At 44.9% G+C, this 17,138-nt stretch overlaps 1 protein-coding gene across 3 annotated transcripts in view; it reads right to left on the bottom strand.

Moving 5' to 3' along the window:
• The window catches only part of Znf333 (zinc finger protein 333), a 26,510-nt gene extending 11,197 nt beyond the window's left edge, over window positions 1-15,313 (bottom strand). For 2 of the 3 annotated variants that reach the window (XM_023720246.1, XM_023720244.1), the window contains exons 1-4: window positions 15,167-15,313; window positions 12,379-12,422; window positions 9,625-9,738; window positions 6,113-6,195 (exon numbers count right to left, since the gene is read on the bottom strand). In XM_023720246.1, the coding sequence (XP_023576014.1) occupies window positions 6,113-6,195; window positions 9,625-9,719 (178 nt within the window). In that variant the 5' untranslated portion in view covers window positions 9,720-9,738; window positions 12,379-12,422; window positions 15,167-15,313. The remainder of the gene's footprint in view (window positions 1-6,112; window positions 6,196-9,624; window positions 9,739-12,378; window positions 12,423-15,166) is intronic. The other variant, XM_023720245.1, reaches the window with a different exon arrangement.
• Window positions 15,314-17,138: the final 1,825 nt, after the last annotated feature.

Raw genomic sequence — 17,138 nt, 5'->3', positions numbered from 1 at the left:
TAAATAAATGTTAAAAAAAAAAAAAAAGTTAGTAAGGGTTCTAAACACCACCCCCACCAGATAATCAAAATTCAGAGGCCCTTGTTAAAGCAGTGAGCCTTAGCAGGTAAACACATGTAGGCTGTCTGCCCAGTGGTCAAAGGTTACAAAGCAATCCTGACTTAAGATACCACTATACCACTATTTCTTTCTTTTTTCTTTTTCTTTCTTTTTTTTTTTTTTGAGAACCGGGGATTGAACTCAGGCACTTGCACTTGCCAGGCAAGCACTTATTCTACTGAGCCATCTCCCCAGCCCCATGATACCACTATTTCTATAAAGTCCCATAGCTTGTAAGAGACGATACCATGCTAGTCCACTGCCAAATAGTGTCTCAGATTTTAACCCTATTAAAATCTGTCCTCTACAATAGACCTTGCCTTCCTTCATTTTTCTGAATAAATTATTTACAAAAAAATACTATTTTTCAGTATTTAAAAAAAAAAAGAATTTAATGTCCGGAGAGGTCTGGGCTACCTCTTATGTTTCGTTTTGCTTTCTCCTAACTGATTTGCTTTTTTATTTTTTAACTGACACACTTTGTTTTTGTGTGTGGTACTTCATGGAACAGCCAAATGGAGCTAAAGGATGGGGACATATGCACAACCTCACATGCTTATGGCCTTGCTTTTTCTTCATCAAAATATCAATGACCAGAAATCAACTTGGGGACCAGGGAGATGGCTCAGTGGAATAAATGCTTCCCTGGCAAGCACAAGGGCCTGAGTTCAATCCCTGGCTCTGAAAAAAAAAAAAAAAAAAAAAATCAACGTGGAATTCCAGGCTCAATGCTTAAAAAGCACCTTTCCCTGGAGTGGACAAATACTAAGAGGCAGCTTTATGCACTGTGTCTTATAGGGCCTGCAATCAGAAGAAATGAAGAAGGGATGGGATACAAATTCCCAGACAAAAGACAAGACAGCAGGGCCCTCTGACCACATGTCCCATGCAAGCACCCACTCACCAGAAGCCCTGACCACCATGTGTAGGAGAGACCCAGCCTGGGCACCACTGTCACCACCCTCTGGATCTGCACAACCGCCGTCAGTCCCTAGACAGAGGAGCAGGGGCCACAGTCACATACCCTGTGCCAGGGCATGGAGTCACACCTACCTGAATTTTCATGACTGGCCCTGCTTTGGGAAACACACTGTACTCTTTACCTTTCTGCGACTCAGCCAGTCCTTAAATACTAGGCTAATCACTGTGACAGACTTACAACTCCTGCAGTCGAGAAACACTGAGACAAATCCAGGAGCCAAGGGCCAGCAGGGTGAGGGCAGTGTGTAGAGGTGGACATCGGCAGACGAAAGGAGAAAAAGCAAGTCACTCCGAGAAAGACCTTTCTTGGGGGCTGTGGTGTGGGTGTGATTTGTCCCCCAAAGAGTCTTGTGCTGGAGTTCCCCTTCATTGCAGCCATGTGTAAAGTGGGAACCTTCAAGAGGTGGAGCTTAGTGCCAGGTAGCCGGGGCACTGAGTGCACTGTCTTTGGAAGGGATTAATGTTCTCACAGTGGCCATTTGGCTCCCATGAGACTGGGTTGTTCTACAAGATCAAGTGGAACGCCTGACCTGTCTCTGCCCTCTCTCACCATGTGATCTCTCCCTCTCACAGTCCCACCCTGGTGCCAGTACTATGAAGCCCTCATCAGAGACCAAACAGAGCCATCTGACCTTGGACTTTTGGCTTCTACAACTGTGAACTAAAAACTAAACTTTTTTCCCTGTGAATTAAACCCTGGGCCTTCCTGCTGAACTGTATCTCCAGCCCCCCCCCCTTTTCTTTTAGACAGAGACTCACTGTTACTAAATTGCCCAGACCGAGCTAACAATCCTCTTGCCTTAGCCTCCAAGGGCACTAGGACTATAGGTGGTGCAACGCCATACCCAGCTATCTCTTTTCCTTATAAAGTACCCAGTTATAGGTATTTTGCTATATCAACAGAAAATGGACTAATACAGTGGAAAAAGATGTGAATGCTCCTTCACCAGTACTTGCTCCCTCAAGAAAGATGGTGGACTTGCTAACTGTCTCTAAGGAACCTCTCTGGCCTCCACGTGCAAGGTGGGCCCAGGAGCTGTTAGATGCAGGCTGTGAGCACAGAACAAATAGTGGCTCTGGGCAGGCTGGCAGTGGTAGAGAGGGGAGGAGCAGCAGAGATGGTTACACTGTGGAAGGGAACCTGGCAGGCTCAGCAGTGGCAGCCTGGGCAATAGCACACGCAGCAGATCCCTGAGGGGGATGATGGAGTGGGGGCAGGTAAGCAGAGCCCTTCTGCTAGGGGCAGAGCATAGGCCTTGGCAAAGCATCCCTCGCTGTGCTGTCCCTGCCTCAGCAGCCAAGAGGGCTGCACCAGCCTCAGCTCAAGGGACTTGCACATTTCTCCATGGATAGAGAAGGGCGGAAGGAAAAAGAGGCAAAGTCGGCCTAGGAAGCCAAGGCCTGGTTCCAGGTGCTTGTGCTTCCCGAGGATGCTCTGTCCCTGGTCACTGATGCTTCCTCCTAGAAGCCAGGGTGACCCCAGAGCTGTCAGATGACTGGGATAAAGCTCCACTGTACCCAGCATGGCCCAAAAGGGCTAGCTGAAGGCTCAAGTCATTAGTGGATATGTGACCCTCAGTCTATGGAACTTGGTGACAAAGTTATAGTCTCTGGAATTAATTTAAGACTCACTCCCAGCTCCAAAGCTAGCTGTTGAACTTACAGGCAGTGTCTTTACTGCTCAGCTTCTCTGAGTGTCTGTCCTCTGTGCCTGCACAGCAAGCCCAGTGCTTGCCTGCTCTTCCTGGACCTTGGTATCATCTGGTGCATGTCGCTCCAGCACCCCATTGCAGACACATGGGGAGATCTACAGAAGGCACAGAGTCTATACCGTGAGGAAAGCGCCCACAGGACCTGGAGGGGAGCCCCAGGCTCTCGGGTCCCATCTCCCTCCCTTTCTGCACACAGTGCATCTGGTGGTCCACAGATACAGGGTGGTGGAGCCAGAAGATTTGTCTGTCCAGCATCTGTCTGCTCAAGTCCTTGCTCATCAAGCACTAACTGTGGGCTTTGTGATGACACACAGTACATGCCGCAGGTTTCACTATGATGGCCACTTCAGGTGGGGCCCCTTCAGTCCAGCAGCTCCAAAACAACAATGCTAGCCTTAAGGTCTAAAAATCCATGTGGCTTCTTCCCAGCAGCTATTGGAGGAGATTCTTAACCAACATCAGAGGGTAAACACAGGATGAGGAGGAACCAGGGGCAAGGGAGGCCTGCTGCCCTGGAGTCTGCTGGAGCCAGGCAGGAGCCAGGGATTTAGCTGCTCTGGAACCCACGGAGGGATGTACATGGCTGAGGCTTTGTACTTGGGAAGGTTTTGTTCCCATCACAGCAACAAAGCATAGTTCTCTACCGCCCAGACACTGCAGCCCATGCAGACAGAGGCTGTGCATCCCTGATGTTCTACGCAGACACAGATCCATGACACAGGAGGGGCCCAGACTGAGGGAGCCCAGGGAGCTCACAAGCTCTGGGAAAGCAGGCCCAGCTCAGGGATGAGACCAGGCTCTGTGTCTCACTCCATCCCATCCCTCACACTGACTTCTGCAACTCCCAAGAATAGGAACTCAAGCTGGGCATAGTAGTGCATGCTTGTTATCTCAGCACTTGAGAGGCTGAAGCAGAAGGATCTCTGGAAGTTTGAGGCCAGTGAGGGCTACATGACTAGACTGAACTACACAGAAAGATCTTGTCTAAAAAAAAGAAGAGGAAAAAAAAAAAAAAAGGAATGGGAACCCAAATCTTGGAAAGGCCTGTTGTTTGAGAAAGAAACTCAGGGCCAAAGGCAAGATGGACAGAACTCAGTGTGCATTTCCTCCGGCAGAGTAACATCCAAGCTAGTCCCAAGGGCTTTTCCTACTGAAAGGGCTTCTTACAGGAAGGGTCCTGAAGGATCCCTAACAGCTTTCCCACTCTACAAAGCAACCTCTTTCTTGCTGGTCTCTCATTCAGCTCCAGTGAACAGCCTCCAGATGCCCTTCCTGCCTAGATAAAGTCATCAATGTCTTCTCTCTAGGTAGAGATTGCTCCTCACAAGGGGTGAATGATGGGAAAAGCTCACCATTCCAGGGCCAGCGTCCAGGAGTCCTCCCTGACAGGAGCACATTCCTAGCATTTTAAGGTGTACCTTGATCAGCCAGTTTGAATTCTCACACTTGAGTACATCACTTCTTCTACCAGAAGACTTTCTCCTATTCATAATTTCCTATCAGGTGGAATTTTCCTTATCATTGTTGAGAAGTAAATCACATTTCATCTGCTCAATGTCTGACTCATACTGATGGAAACATGTCTCTGGGGGAACCTTCTAGAAGGAATCCTGAGTGACAGCCCAGATTCCAGAAGCCACAGCTCAGATACTGCTGCCCATGAAAGGAAGCCCTTGCCTCTAATGTCTCCCCGGAATTGAAGAGAAAGTACAGAAACAAATCCACCAACTGACAGCCATCTAATTTTTGAAAAAAAAAAAAAAGGCCAAAAATATACGCTAGAAAAAACATAGCCTCCTTAACAAGTACTGCTGGGAAAACTGGATATCCATATGCAGAACATTGAAATTAGATCCATATCTTTCACCATGCCCTAAAATCAAATTGAAATGGCTCAAAGAGCTACATATAAACTTTGAAACTGCTGAAAGGAAACATAGGAGAGACACTTGAAGACAAAGACTTCCTGAACAGGACCCCAGTAGCAGAGAAAATAATAGTGAAAATCAACAAACAAGAACTACATTAAATTAAAAACCTGCACAACAAAGGAAACAACACTGAAGAGACAACCTACTGAATGAGCAAATATGCCAGTTACCCTTCTGATACAGAATACCTAAAATGTATTTTTTAAAACTCAAAAAAAAAAAAAATTAACTCTGAGAAAAACAATCAGTAAAGGGGCAAATGACCTAAATAGACACCTCAAAAAAGAAGCAAAAAAGGCCAATAAGTAGATACAAATACATTAAGCATCTTCAGCCATTACAGAAATACAAATCAAAACTACATTGAGATGCCTTCTCACCCATTCAGGATGGCTATACTCAAGAGTACAAGACAGCCAGATGCGGTAGCAAATGCCTGTAATGTCAGCTGTGTGAGAGACAGAAGCAAGAGGAGTCTGTTCAGGCAACTTATTAAGGTCCTTTTTCTAAATTAACAGGCTGAGGGTGTAGTTCAGTAAAAAAAAAAAAAAAAAAAAAAGATCCTCACTTCAATCCCAAGTATCACCAAAACCAAACAATGCCAGCAAGGATACAGAGGTAAAGGAACTCTCCTACAGTGTTGGTGGTGATATAAACTAATACAATCACTATGGAAATCAAAATAAAGATCTTCAGAAAACTAAAAGTACAAATACCCTTTGATCCAGCAATGTCACTCCTTGGTATATTCCCAGAAGAATTAAAGACAGCACGCTACATTGACACACACATACTCATTTTACTGCTCTACAATTCTCCAGGTTAAGGTCAATATTAAAAAAATCCTACAAATAATTTTTTATAAATAATTATATATTGCCTGGCAAGCACAAGGGCCTGAGTTCAATCCCCAGTTCCCCCCCAATATCTATCTATCTATCTATATATATATATATATATATTCCATCTCCTTTTTCCTTTATATATAAGAATAAAGCAAATTATATATATATGAATATTACTTAGCCATAAAGAAGAACAAATTATGTCATTTTCAGGAAAATGAAACTAGAGACCACCATTTAAGCAAAATAAGCCAGAAAGAAAATAAGACAGAGAAAATCAAATTATCACATGTAAGATAAGGGAGAATGACAGGAAACTATAGGCTTTAAAGATGAACAAAGATTAAAGTGGAGGGAGGAAAAGGAACTGAAAATAATCAAAATGTGTTACATGCAGGTAGCAAAATATCAAAGCCAACTTCACTGTTCTGTACTACTAATGTACACTAGCAGAAACCAGCATGTGGTTCTGGTGCTGTATTTGTAGCACACAGACTCCTCAACTTCTCTGAAGTAGGGGCCAAAGTAATTCCAAGGGTCTCACCATGTGCATGTTCTTCAATGATGGGTTTTCCAAACTCTCCTGAAGAGAAGCCAGCTCTTTGGCGTTGAGTTGGGATTCCAAATCTAAAATGAATTAGAGCAATTAACTGCTTCCAGTTGCCCCACCCCCAGGAGTGCTGAGCCAGCGACCAAGTCCAGGAGTGAGGAGGCTGAAAACAGGAGCATCACTAAGAGTCTGAGCTGCGCAGTGAGACCTTGTACCAAATATACACATACATACACACATACAGACATACAGCCATTCCTATACATGCATCCATGGGAGATAGGCTCCAGGTCCCCCCTCAGATACCAAAACCCACAAATGTCCAAATTCTTTATACAAAGAGCATACTATTTGTACAGAGCCTCTGTATAGAGGAGATAGCTCAGTAGAATAAGTGCTTGCCTGGCAAGTGCAGGGTCCTGAGTTCAATCCCCAGTTCTGAAAAAAAAAAAAAAAGAACCTCCATACATCCTCCTTATAGACTCTAAATCATCTCCACATGATTTATAGTAACAGTGTACATGAGATGCAAGCAGCTGTTATATGCTATTGTTTAGGGAATAAAGCCCAAGAACATGAACAAGGACCTTACATGTTCAGTAATTTTTTTCCAAATATATTTTCAACTCATGGTTGGTTAAGTCTGTAGAACCTGTGGATACAGACAACCAACTATATTTTACATGTGTGTATGTACAGTGCATTTACACAGTCAAGTGTGTGTGTGTGTGTGTGTGTGTGTGTGTACAATTTCTTTTTACATTGACCTTAATCTTTGGAAGAGACTGAAAGAGAAGAAGACATCCACAAATAGGGCTCTGGGAGGAACTTAACAAAGAACAAGATACAAATGCAAAGAGACTCTCTAGCTAAAGATTTCATGAGGATTAATATGAAATTTCTAGAAAAAGGGATATTAGAGAGAAATGATGCAACTAGTCAAAGAACACACGTATATATGTTAAGTTCAAAGGGGAACTGGACAGAAACTGCAGGTGAGAACACAAATGTGGATCCACCATGGTAGGAATGTGAAGTAGTGCCCCTGATCTGTAAGGCTGTCTGACAGATCCCTGAAAAGTTCAAAAATAGACTGGCTATGTAACCCAGAAGTCCCATACCCCACAAAGACAAGGAAAAATCTGGTTGCACAAAATCTGGGGCAGACATGCTTACAGCAGGATTATTGGTAATAGTTATGCCATGAGTTGATGTGAGTTGAGTATGTCCCCAAGGTGCACACATTGGAGCTCTGGGCCTCTGTGCGGCAACACTGAGGTGGGAGAACTCTAAGAGGTGGGGCCTCATGGAAGGTAACTAGGGCATGGGGGCTCCACCCTCATGAGTAATGCTGTTTCCTGGGAATGAGTTCCCTCAAGACCAGGCTGTAGCAAGGCAAGGCCACCCTCTGTGCCACCCATTTCTGCACACAGCATTTTTTATTTGTGCTCCACCATGCAGCAAGGCAGCCAAGGAGGTTCTTAACAGGACGACCAGTGCCACTGTTGGAGCTCCCAGGCACCAGGACCATGAGGCAAACACTTTTCTTTATACAATACTCAGAATCAGGTATTTTGCTATACTAATATGAAATCTACTAAGACAAGGCAAAAAGTGGAAGCAATGGAATGTCCATCAACTGATGAGTGAATAAACAAAACCTGGCATTCCATACACTGGAAAGTGTTCTGTCTTAAAAAAGGACTGAAGCTCTGACTCATGCTCTGTCGCAGATGACACGCTAAGTGAAAGTAGACACATACCAAAAGCTATTTACTATACAGTATATTCCACTTATGTGAAATGTCCAGAACAGCAAGGCCAGAGATAAGAAGAGACGTTCCTCCTTGACATGGTCTTTGGCTGTGGGAAGGAGCAGCTGCTAATGGGGATAAGATTTCTTTTGGGTGATTTAAATGTTCTGAAATTAGGTAGAGGTAATAATAGTGGCATAGCTTTGTGAATATGCTAAAAGCTAATGAATAACACACTTTAAGAGGAGGAATTTTTTTTCTTCTTTTTTTTTTTTTTTTTTTTTGGTATTTTAGGGAAGGGTGTACAGGGTGTTCAGGGTCTCACTACTAGATCAGACTCGCAGTGATCCGCCTGTTTACAGCCTCCCAAGAGCTGGCATTACAGGCGCATGCCACCACGCCCAGTCTCAATTGCCATCTCAGCACACCCCAGGGGCGGGGGCAGCACAGCAGGCCCGGGGATCCAACCCCCTGCCCCTGCGCCTGCTTGCAGGAGCTTTAATCTGCTGAGCTATTTGGAAGGCCCTCTAAAAGGAAGAATGCTACAGTATGTGAATTATATAACAATTTTCTAAGAAATAAATTTTATGGAGACCAAAGTATGAGAGGAGAAGAGGGGAAAACAGGGGAGACATAGGGAGGGAGAAAAGCAGGAAGAGCACAGGGTAGGGAGAAAGAAGTGAAGACAAAAAAGGAGCTAAAGGAACTTGGGGAACTTCACAATTCAGGGCCTTTTCAGATGCTCCCAGAGTGAGAGCTCCCAGAACGTGCCCCTAACAAGCGGGGTCCTGACATCTGCAACCTGCCTGGTCCTCACCCACAGCTGGAGCCTGAAGAGTCCCTCCTTCTGCTGCCCTAGGCTCTGCATCTGGCCCCAACCATGTGTCCAGACGAAGTCTGCACAGTGGGGTCCTTGTTCATGGAGGAAGAGCATGCGCTGAGGGCCAGAGTGCTTGCAGAGGGAAACAAGTACCCAGGCCCAATTTCAACATGGGCGGGGAAGCTGAGCCAGAGGGTAGCAAGGGGATCCTGCCCCACAGTTAAAAAACTCAACAGAGTTCTTTCACAAGGATCCTGCCATGGCTGGAATATGGCTTGAGTGTGTGACCCAAAGGTGGGTGGGTGCCAGAAATGCAGTGTTGGGAGGCAGTGGAACCTTTAAGATGTGGGGACCAGTGTAAGGGGGTTAGCTCATGGCGGGGCTGTCCTTGGAAGAAATCAATGTGGCTCTCACAAGATTCGGGTTAGTGCCCCCAAGGACAGGCCTGGGCCCCACATAGCTCTGGGTCTGTTCTTACCATGTGATCTCACCTGCATGCAGTCCCACCACGGAGATGCCACCCACTACGAGGCCCTCACTAGAAGCAGAACATATCAGGCTGCCTGATCTTGGATCTTTCAAGCCTCCAAACTATAAGTTAACTAACTCTACCTCTCTTCTTTACAATGTACCTCACTTTGGGTATTGTGTTATAGTAGCAGAAAATGAACTACTAGTGATCCAAAACAAAAAAGGCCCCCTCTGTGCCAAAGGGGCTGAGGCTTTCTAACCTCTGAAGTCCAGAGTCAACCTCAGTGAGACCCATACAGGCCCTCACTTCAGAGAGCCTGAAGTCAACGCAATGGATGGGGCTTTGTGACTCTATGGAGGCAACGGACACAGCCAGAACCATAGTACTTTGTTGGCATGGCAGGCGGTTAAAGTTGTATATGGCCCACATATGCAGCAAGAGACTGCGGTGCCAGCCTTACCCATGCAGGCCAGGGTCCTGTGTTTGTCCAGGACCACAGGCTCCTCTGCACACCATCCAACAACGCCCACTTCTGGAGGAGCCCCACAGCCACATCTTCCAAGGTGGCAGAGTCCTAAAAAAGGAACACATGCTCTAGTTCAGCAAAGACCATCCCAACACTGGGAAGGACAGCTGGTCACCACTGGGAACACGAGACCCTGTGCAAAGATGAGCCAACAGGGAGCTCTTTACATCAGAGGACAGCAGATCAAGCCTACCCTCTGCTCTTTTAAACAGACTTATTTTTTGAACCAGGTGGAGCACACAACTGTAATCTCAGCTGCTACAGGAGGCAGGAGGAACACAAGAGCAACCTAGCCAACTTAGCAAGACTGCCTCAAAATAAAAATAAAAAGGGCTCAGTGGTGCACTTGCCTCAAGCCTCAGATCTAACCCCAACTACCAAAAACTAACGAATTTGTTTATTTATTTATTTATTTATTTATTTATTTTGTATTTTAGGGAAGGGTCTACATGGTGTTCAGGGTCTCACTACTAGATCGGACTCAAGTAATGATCCACCTGCTTACAGCCTCCCAAGAGCTGGGATTACAGGCGTACACCACCACGCCCAGTGTCCCCAAACTAATTTGAAATATTTTTGGCATACAGCCACATCCATTTGAAATCTTGGGAGCTGAGGAGATAGCTCAGTAGAACAAGCACTTGCCTAGCAAGCATAAGGTCCTGAGTTTAATCCCCGGTACCAGAAAAAAAAAAAAAAAAGATGAAATGCAAACATATCACCTATGGCTATTTCTTTTTTTTTAATTTTATTTATGTGTGTGTGTGTGTGTGTGTGTGTGTGTGTGTGTGGCCAGCTCAGCCCACCAGGGGGCGGGGCTGGCTGGCATGTGGTGCTGGGGGATTGAACCACGGTCCCTGTGCTTTGCTAAGCTTGTTCTAAGTAGGTACTTTAGACCACTGAGCCATCTCTCCAACCCCAACCTATGGCTATTTCTGTGCTTCAGTAGATACAGCGGTGATTACACCAGAGACTGCACAACCCACCAAGCTGGAAATGCTCACTTTCCACGTCTGCAGACATCCTAATGTGTAAGTTTTGGCTCTTTTCATAACTCTGCTAACGGTGCAGCTTAGGGCAATTTTCCTAAATTCCTTATATACAGCATCACCAATCTGGGCTTGACCTTTTAACTTTTGGGAAATCCCTAAGATCCTTCCCAAAACTTATATATACTACTTCCCCCTAATATGCAGAAGCTGCATTCTAATACAAGTCAGTACCAAACCTCACTCTCTAAACATCTCCTTGTGCTATTCGCACCCGTCCTCTGTTGATCTTGGGAGACTAAAACCACAGAAAGAAAAAAAAAAGATACAATATGTCCACTGTAAGCATCTAATAATCTTTTATATCTAGTAAAATAAAGGACTCCCACTGATTCTGAGAAACTTTTTTTTTAATTTAAAATTATTTATTTATTGTGTGTGTGTGTGTGTGTGTGTGTGTGTGTGGCCAGCTCAGCCCACCAGGGGGCGGGGCTGGCTGGCATGTGGTACTGGGGGGTTGAACCGCGGTCCCTGTGCTTTGCTTAGCTTAGTTTGTTCTAAGTAGGTGCTTTAGACCACTGAGCCATCTCACCAGCCCAAAATTTGTTTTCTTTTTTTTTTTGTGGCGGAACCAGGGATTGAACTCAGGCCCTTATGCTTGCCAGGGAAGCACTTATTCCACTGAGCCATCTCCCTGGCCCCGATTCTGAGAAACTTTAAAAAAATAACAAAACTTTTTTTTTTTCCCCACAAGGTCTCACTGTGCAGCTCAGACTCATAGCAATCCTTCTGTCTGGGCCTCCCCAGTGCTGGGATTACAGACATGCACCACCACACCTGGTTTCGGTGGCTGCTCAGTGCACCCAGGGTTCCAGGCTGGCCCAGCATGCAGTACCAGGGCTCAAACCCAGGTCCTTGCACTTGCGGGTGGCAGGCCAGTGCTTAGACTGCTGAGCTATCTCCCCAGCCCCCTGAGAAACGCTATGGCCTTTAAATTTTCAAATTCTCTAGAGCTGTGTTGTGCATCACTGTTCTCCATGAAAACAAGAACATTTTGCCTGTGCTTTCCCAAAAGGGAGCCGCCAGTAGATATGACTGCTGAGACTGAGAAACATGGCTAAGATGATAATTTTTTTTCTTCTATTTAATACAAGGGTCTACAGAGTCTCACTATACAGATCAGACTCTTAGTGATCCTCCTGTTTTCAGCCTCCCAAGAGCTGGGATTACAGGCACATACCACCACGCCCAGTCTCAATCACAGTCTCAGTGCACCCTGGAGGCAGGGCTGGCACAGCAGGCCTGGGGATCGAAGCCTGGCCCCTGAGTCTGCCTACACAGGTATTTTAATAAGCTGATTGACAGACTGAGTGTTTAATTTCATGGAACTCTAATAAATTTAAATTATAACTTTCAGCTACGGGTATTTTTATGAGGACTTGTAAGGATGGCAGGGATGGCCCTGGAGGAGTCCTGCTACAACGGCACCCTACTGAGGTCTGCAGTGGGACTCTCCTCTCAGAGCAGTTCCCTCTAGAAGTCACACAAAGACAGTTGTCCCCAAGGGCAGCAATGAGGAAGCTCCACACTCTTTTCCCCTTTCTTCCTTGGTTGGGGGAATAATCAAGAGAGAACAGAACCCCAAGTACATAGTTATCCACCCCAGACCCTAGGATCCTGATCCTCCCCACCTCCTTACCATGTCACAAGTGCCAGGATTCAAGGTGTCGGAAGATGTTCTCCCTGCAATACAAGAGACCAAGGTAGAAGAAGGGGTGAGGGTGAAGCAGCACCAGGGCAGGCTACTCCTTTCCTGCGAACCTCCAACATAACAGCCAAGCTAACAACTCCTATACAAAATTTACTTCAATATGCAACACAGTGAGCTCCAAGCAGCCTTTCAGACAACAGACCATGAAGAACGATCTCTATTGGCTCCTCTCACCTCATAACTACTTCTAACACCCTCTACTTTTCTTCCATTGCCCTTTTTGCGAGGGGGAGGTAATCTTATCTTGCTCACTCCAATTACAATATAAACCTGGTTAGTATAATATAAATCTGTGCCCACTTTTTCCAGAACATCATATCTAGACACGTGCCCAGTGCCTGATGAATGCTGAGTATTTTGCATACTCTAGGTTGACAAACCTTTTCTCCAAGAAACCAAATAAATGTCTTACCATTGAGGGGCTAGATGAGCTCTGTCACCTCTACTTAACTATATGGTAGTAGTGTAGAAACAGCCACAAACTACACATAAACAATGGCCTCCAATAAAACTGTATAAGCACAAACTTAACCAGATCTGGCTTATAGGCCGTCAACTGCTGGCCCCTGCTCACATGCTACACAAAATGCATCAGTCATCAAATTCTCTCAATTCTACCATCATGCACACACATCTCAAATATTCTAACTTTTCTGGTTTCACAATAATTAATCCCTATCTACCATCTTGCAAGTCCTGAATTTACTGAATCTCCTACATAGGCTCTGCATTCATTTTCATCCATCCTAAACTCTATGTTCAATCCAAGAGCAGTGTTTTGTTTAAATTCTGAAAGTAATCACATCACTCCTGTCCTTAAAAACTCTGACACAGGGGCTTCCCAATGACCTTACAGTACCGTGCAAAGTAGATGATGGCCTTCAGTGCCCTGCTCTCCTATCCAACCTAGCTCATTTTCTCTTATTTAACATCCCCTGTCTTTTCTCAGCTACTGGAATGCACCAGGCTCTATAATGCCTGAGGAACCGTGTGTGTGAAATGTTCCCTTAAGTCTCCTCTAAAACCCTACTGTATAGCCAAACCCCTTGGTTAGCTACCTACAACTCATCCTCTACGTTCAAACACTTGTCTCTTTTCAGATATTTTCCTTGACTTCTTCAAGTTACCCTGCTTTATAATCTCCTATCACCCTTGCCTCTACTGATTTAGAATCCCTCTTCCTTGCTAGAATAACCCTCCACAGGGCACTCTATGTACTTCAGCTACACTGTTTCCCCCTATTCCCAGCTCAGTTCATTGAAGGCACCCCAGTGAAAATGTGCTCAAAAACCAACAGTCCTCAAGAATAACTCATGATCTAGTAGTGAGACCCTGAACACCTGTAGACCCTTCCCTAAAATACAAAAAGAAAATTCAGTACACCAACTCTAGAAGGCATACACACACACACACACACACACACACACACACATTACAAAAACCAAACATAAGAGTGACTTAAAATGCCTACTCATCATCTAGCATAAATCACAACAGAATTCAGGTATCTCTTGGAAATAATACTACTCCTTTCTGAAAAGGCAAGGCAAGAATGCACCTCTTTTAAAAACAAAGATCTTGGGGGCTGGTGAGATAGTTCAGTGGTCTAAAAGCACCTGCTTAGGCAAGCTTAGGCAAGCATGCAGGGACCTCGGTTCAATCTCCAGCACCACATGCCATGCCAGCCCCACCCCCAGGGTAGGCTGAGCTGACCACAAAAAGAAAAAAATAAAGGAAACATTTAAAAAATAAATAAATAAAAAATAAAAACAAAGATCTCCTCAAAATTGAAATCTGATCTGTAATTTTCCTCCAGAGTTAACTCTGGCTCATACCTCAGTAGAAGTGAGCTTCTACCCATTATTAAAAACATTCCATTTATGATCAACTCAATTTCCATTTCTGGCACTATATCATCCTTTTCCTGGAATCCCGTAAGTTTTGAAGATTTGTGGTTCACGAGTTTGGAGTAAGAAATGGCGCTACAATGAAAAGAACTATGTATCATTTTTCATTTGTGGCCTGAGCAACAGCATTTCTTAAGATAACCTCGCACTATAATTGCAATTTTTAAAAAAGTGAAGTAAAAAATTGATGCATATGGCCAAAGGAAAAGTTACAAAATGAAAAGTTTGCTTAAATTCAAAAAAAGAAAGGAAAGAGAACAAAAGCGAAGCAAACAGATTTTAAGCATCACAAATTGTCTGCCACACAGGACGGGCAGATGGCTCAGTAGAATAGGCGCTTGCCTGGCAAGTGCAAGGGCCTGAGTTCTTTTTTTTTTTTTTTTCTGTGCTTCCTAAAAAGGGGCCTGAGTTCAATACCTGATTCCGAAAAAAAAAAAAAATTGTCTGCCACAAAAATAAAAAATTGATATAGTGTACGGTATCATCTAGTTCATCCTTTTAATTTTTAAAATTTGACAAACCACTCAATCAATTTGCGTATGTAGACACTGTCCTAACTTTCAAGCTGCTAAACAAGGTAATGAATGCTATTAAATAGCACATGCAATAAAACGGTAATTCTAATACACAGTCGTCTCGCCTGAGAGGATTCAATGCCTCTGAGGCGCACCATTCCTGCACCTCTGGGAGCACAGGCGAGGACTTGGGCTCGGTGTCACACCATTCCATAGCTGGGGGGCCCCCGTCTGGAATTCGGCCTTCCCTTCAGACAGGATGGCAGCGCCGTCTAACCCAACTGCAAAGCCGACCTGCGCGGGGCGCACCAGGAGACCAGGATGACCTCGGGGAAGCAGCACCTCGGCCAAGGTCTGAGTCGTCCTCTGACAGGCACTCCCCGCCCCCACCCCACCCCCACCCCCCCATCGAGGTGAAACACTCCCACTGCCAGGCGCAAAACTCCCGCGCGACCACAGCTCCCACCGTACCGCGCACTTCCGCTTCCGGCCTCGGGGGTCGCCGGGAGCGGAAGTAGCTCGGACGAGGGCTCGCGGGTCAGGAGAGGGTTTTGTTCAGCGTTGGAAGGATCGACTCCCTTCTTTTGAAGGAGAAATTCTAGTTTCCCCTTTCAAGGGAGATGCCCAAACGGCCTGAAGAGTGGAGCTGCAGCTGGGCCTATGTCCTGTAGGCGGAATTTAGGCCCGGTGGGCGGGCATAGGGCGGAGTTTGTGCCCAGAACGGGGAGACCAGGCTACGCTGATGGGGAAGATTATTCTGGGAGCGGGGCTCGCTGGCAAGTGAGGAATGCTGAAGATTTAACTTTTCCCGACCCATGTCTTTGGGTTTTGTTCCATTGGCATAATTCAGCTCCCTGCAAAGGGAATAGCCTTTGTACATACCTATGCCTAAGGTGGACATAGGATTGTTTTTAGTCTAATTTGTATTAAAAATACGAGAATGTCTTATTCTGTAACTTTCTTATTAAAAATAAATTATACAGATCTATTCAAGATAATACATAGGTCCCACGTTTTTGTTTTGTTTTTTGAGACAGAGAATGTTATGTATCCCATCCCAGGCTGGCCTAGCACTGACCGCAGTCGTCCTGCAGCTTTCCTCCATCTCCACCCCCGTGTGAATTACAGGTGTGTGCCACCACGTCCAGATAAATGCATGCATAACAAAATGTGTTTGTTATGTAAATATGGACAATTCTTAGTCCATCCCTATATCCCCCCCACCCAGAAATATTTATTGTCCCCAGGTCACTGATAATCCGTTATCATGGATTATCTCATGGAAGACACTTGAGTGTTACACTGCCGATAAAAATTAAGGGTATGTTGTTTTAATGTCCCCAAAATAGAATCAAAAAAGCAGCAAACTCGTACTCATAGAGAATTTTTGGAAGTGGCTGGGTGTAGGATGTGTGAGTAGGAGTTAAAAGCTGTGTATAATTAGATTAGTATACTAGTTGGTTAGCATTTTTCTGGGATAATGAGAATCCCAGGGATATAGCTAAGCAGCACAGAGCCCGCCTGGTACAAAAAGAAAAGAAAAATAAAGGAATAATAAATGGGGCTGGGGATGTAGCTCAGTAGTACTTGCCTTGCATGTACAAGCTCCTGTATTCGGTGCCCAGCACACACACACACACAATGTGAGAATCCACCCTGCATTTAGGTGGCACTGTTCCCCACAACTACGCTAGTTTTTGCAGTTCTTTTGAATCCTTGATGATACCCATTCTTTCTGAGGTAAGATGGAATCTCAGAATTATTTTGATTTGCATCTCCCTGGTGGCCAAATATGCAGAATACTTTTTCGCACACCTATTAGCTATTCATATTTCTTTTGAGAGGGTCTATTTGCCTATTTTTTTATTGGGTCTTTTATCTTGGGAGCTCTATTTTTTAAAAACTTTTTATATATTCTAGATATTAGTCCTCTGAGAGCTAGCTAGGCAAAAATTGTTCCTATACTGTAGGTTGTCTCTGTTGGTGGTTCCTTTGCTGCAAGAAGCTTTTTCATTTGATTTAAAAAAAAAAACACCTTGATTTTTGGTATTGTTTCTTATGGACTTGATGTTCTATACAGAAGTCTTTACCTGTGCCTGTGTCTTCAATAGTATTACCTATTTTATCTTCAAGCAGATTCAGTGTTGCTGTTTTTATTTTTTTATTTTTATTTTTTTATGTGTGTGTGTGTGTGTGTGTGTGTGTGTGGCCAGCTCAGCCCACCAGGGGGCGGGGCTGGCTGGCATGTGGTGCTGGGGGATTGAAC

The sequence above is a fragment of the Octodon degus genome, unplaced genomic scaffold (genome assembly GCF_000260255.1).
Source record: "Octodon degus isolate 3935 unplaced genomic scaffold, OctDeg1.0 scaffold00073, whole genome shotgun sequence".
Lineage (NCBI taxonomy): Eukaryota > Metazoa > Chordata > Mammalia > Rodentia > Octodontidae > Octodon > Octodon degus.
This window is presented reverse-complemented; position numbering and strand designations above follow the sequence as displayed.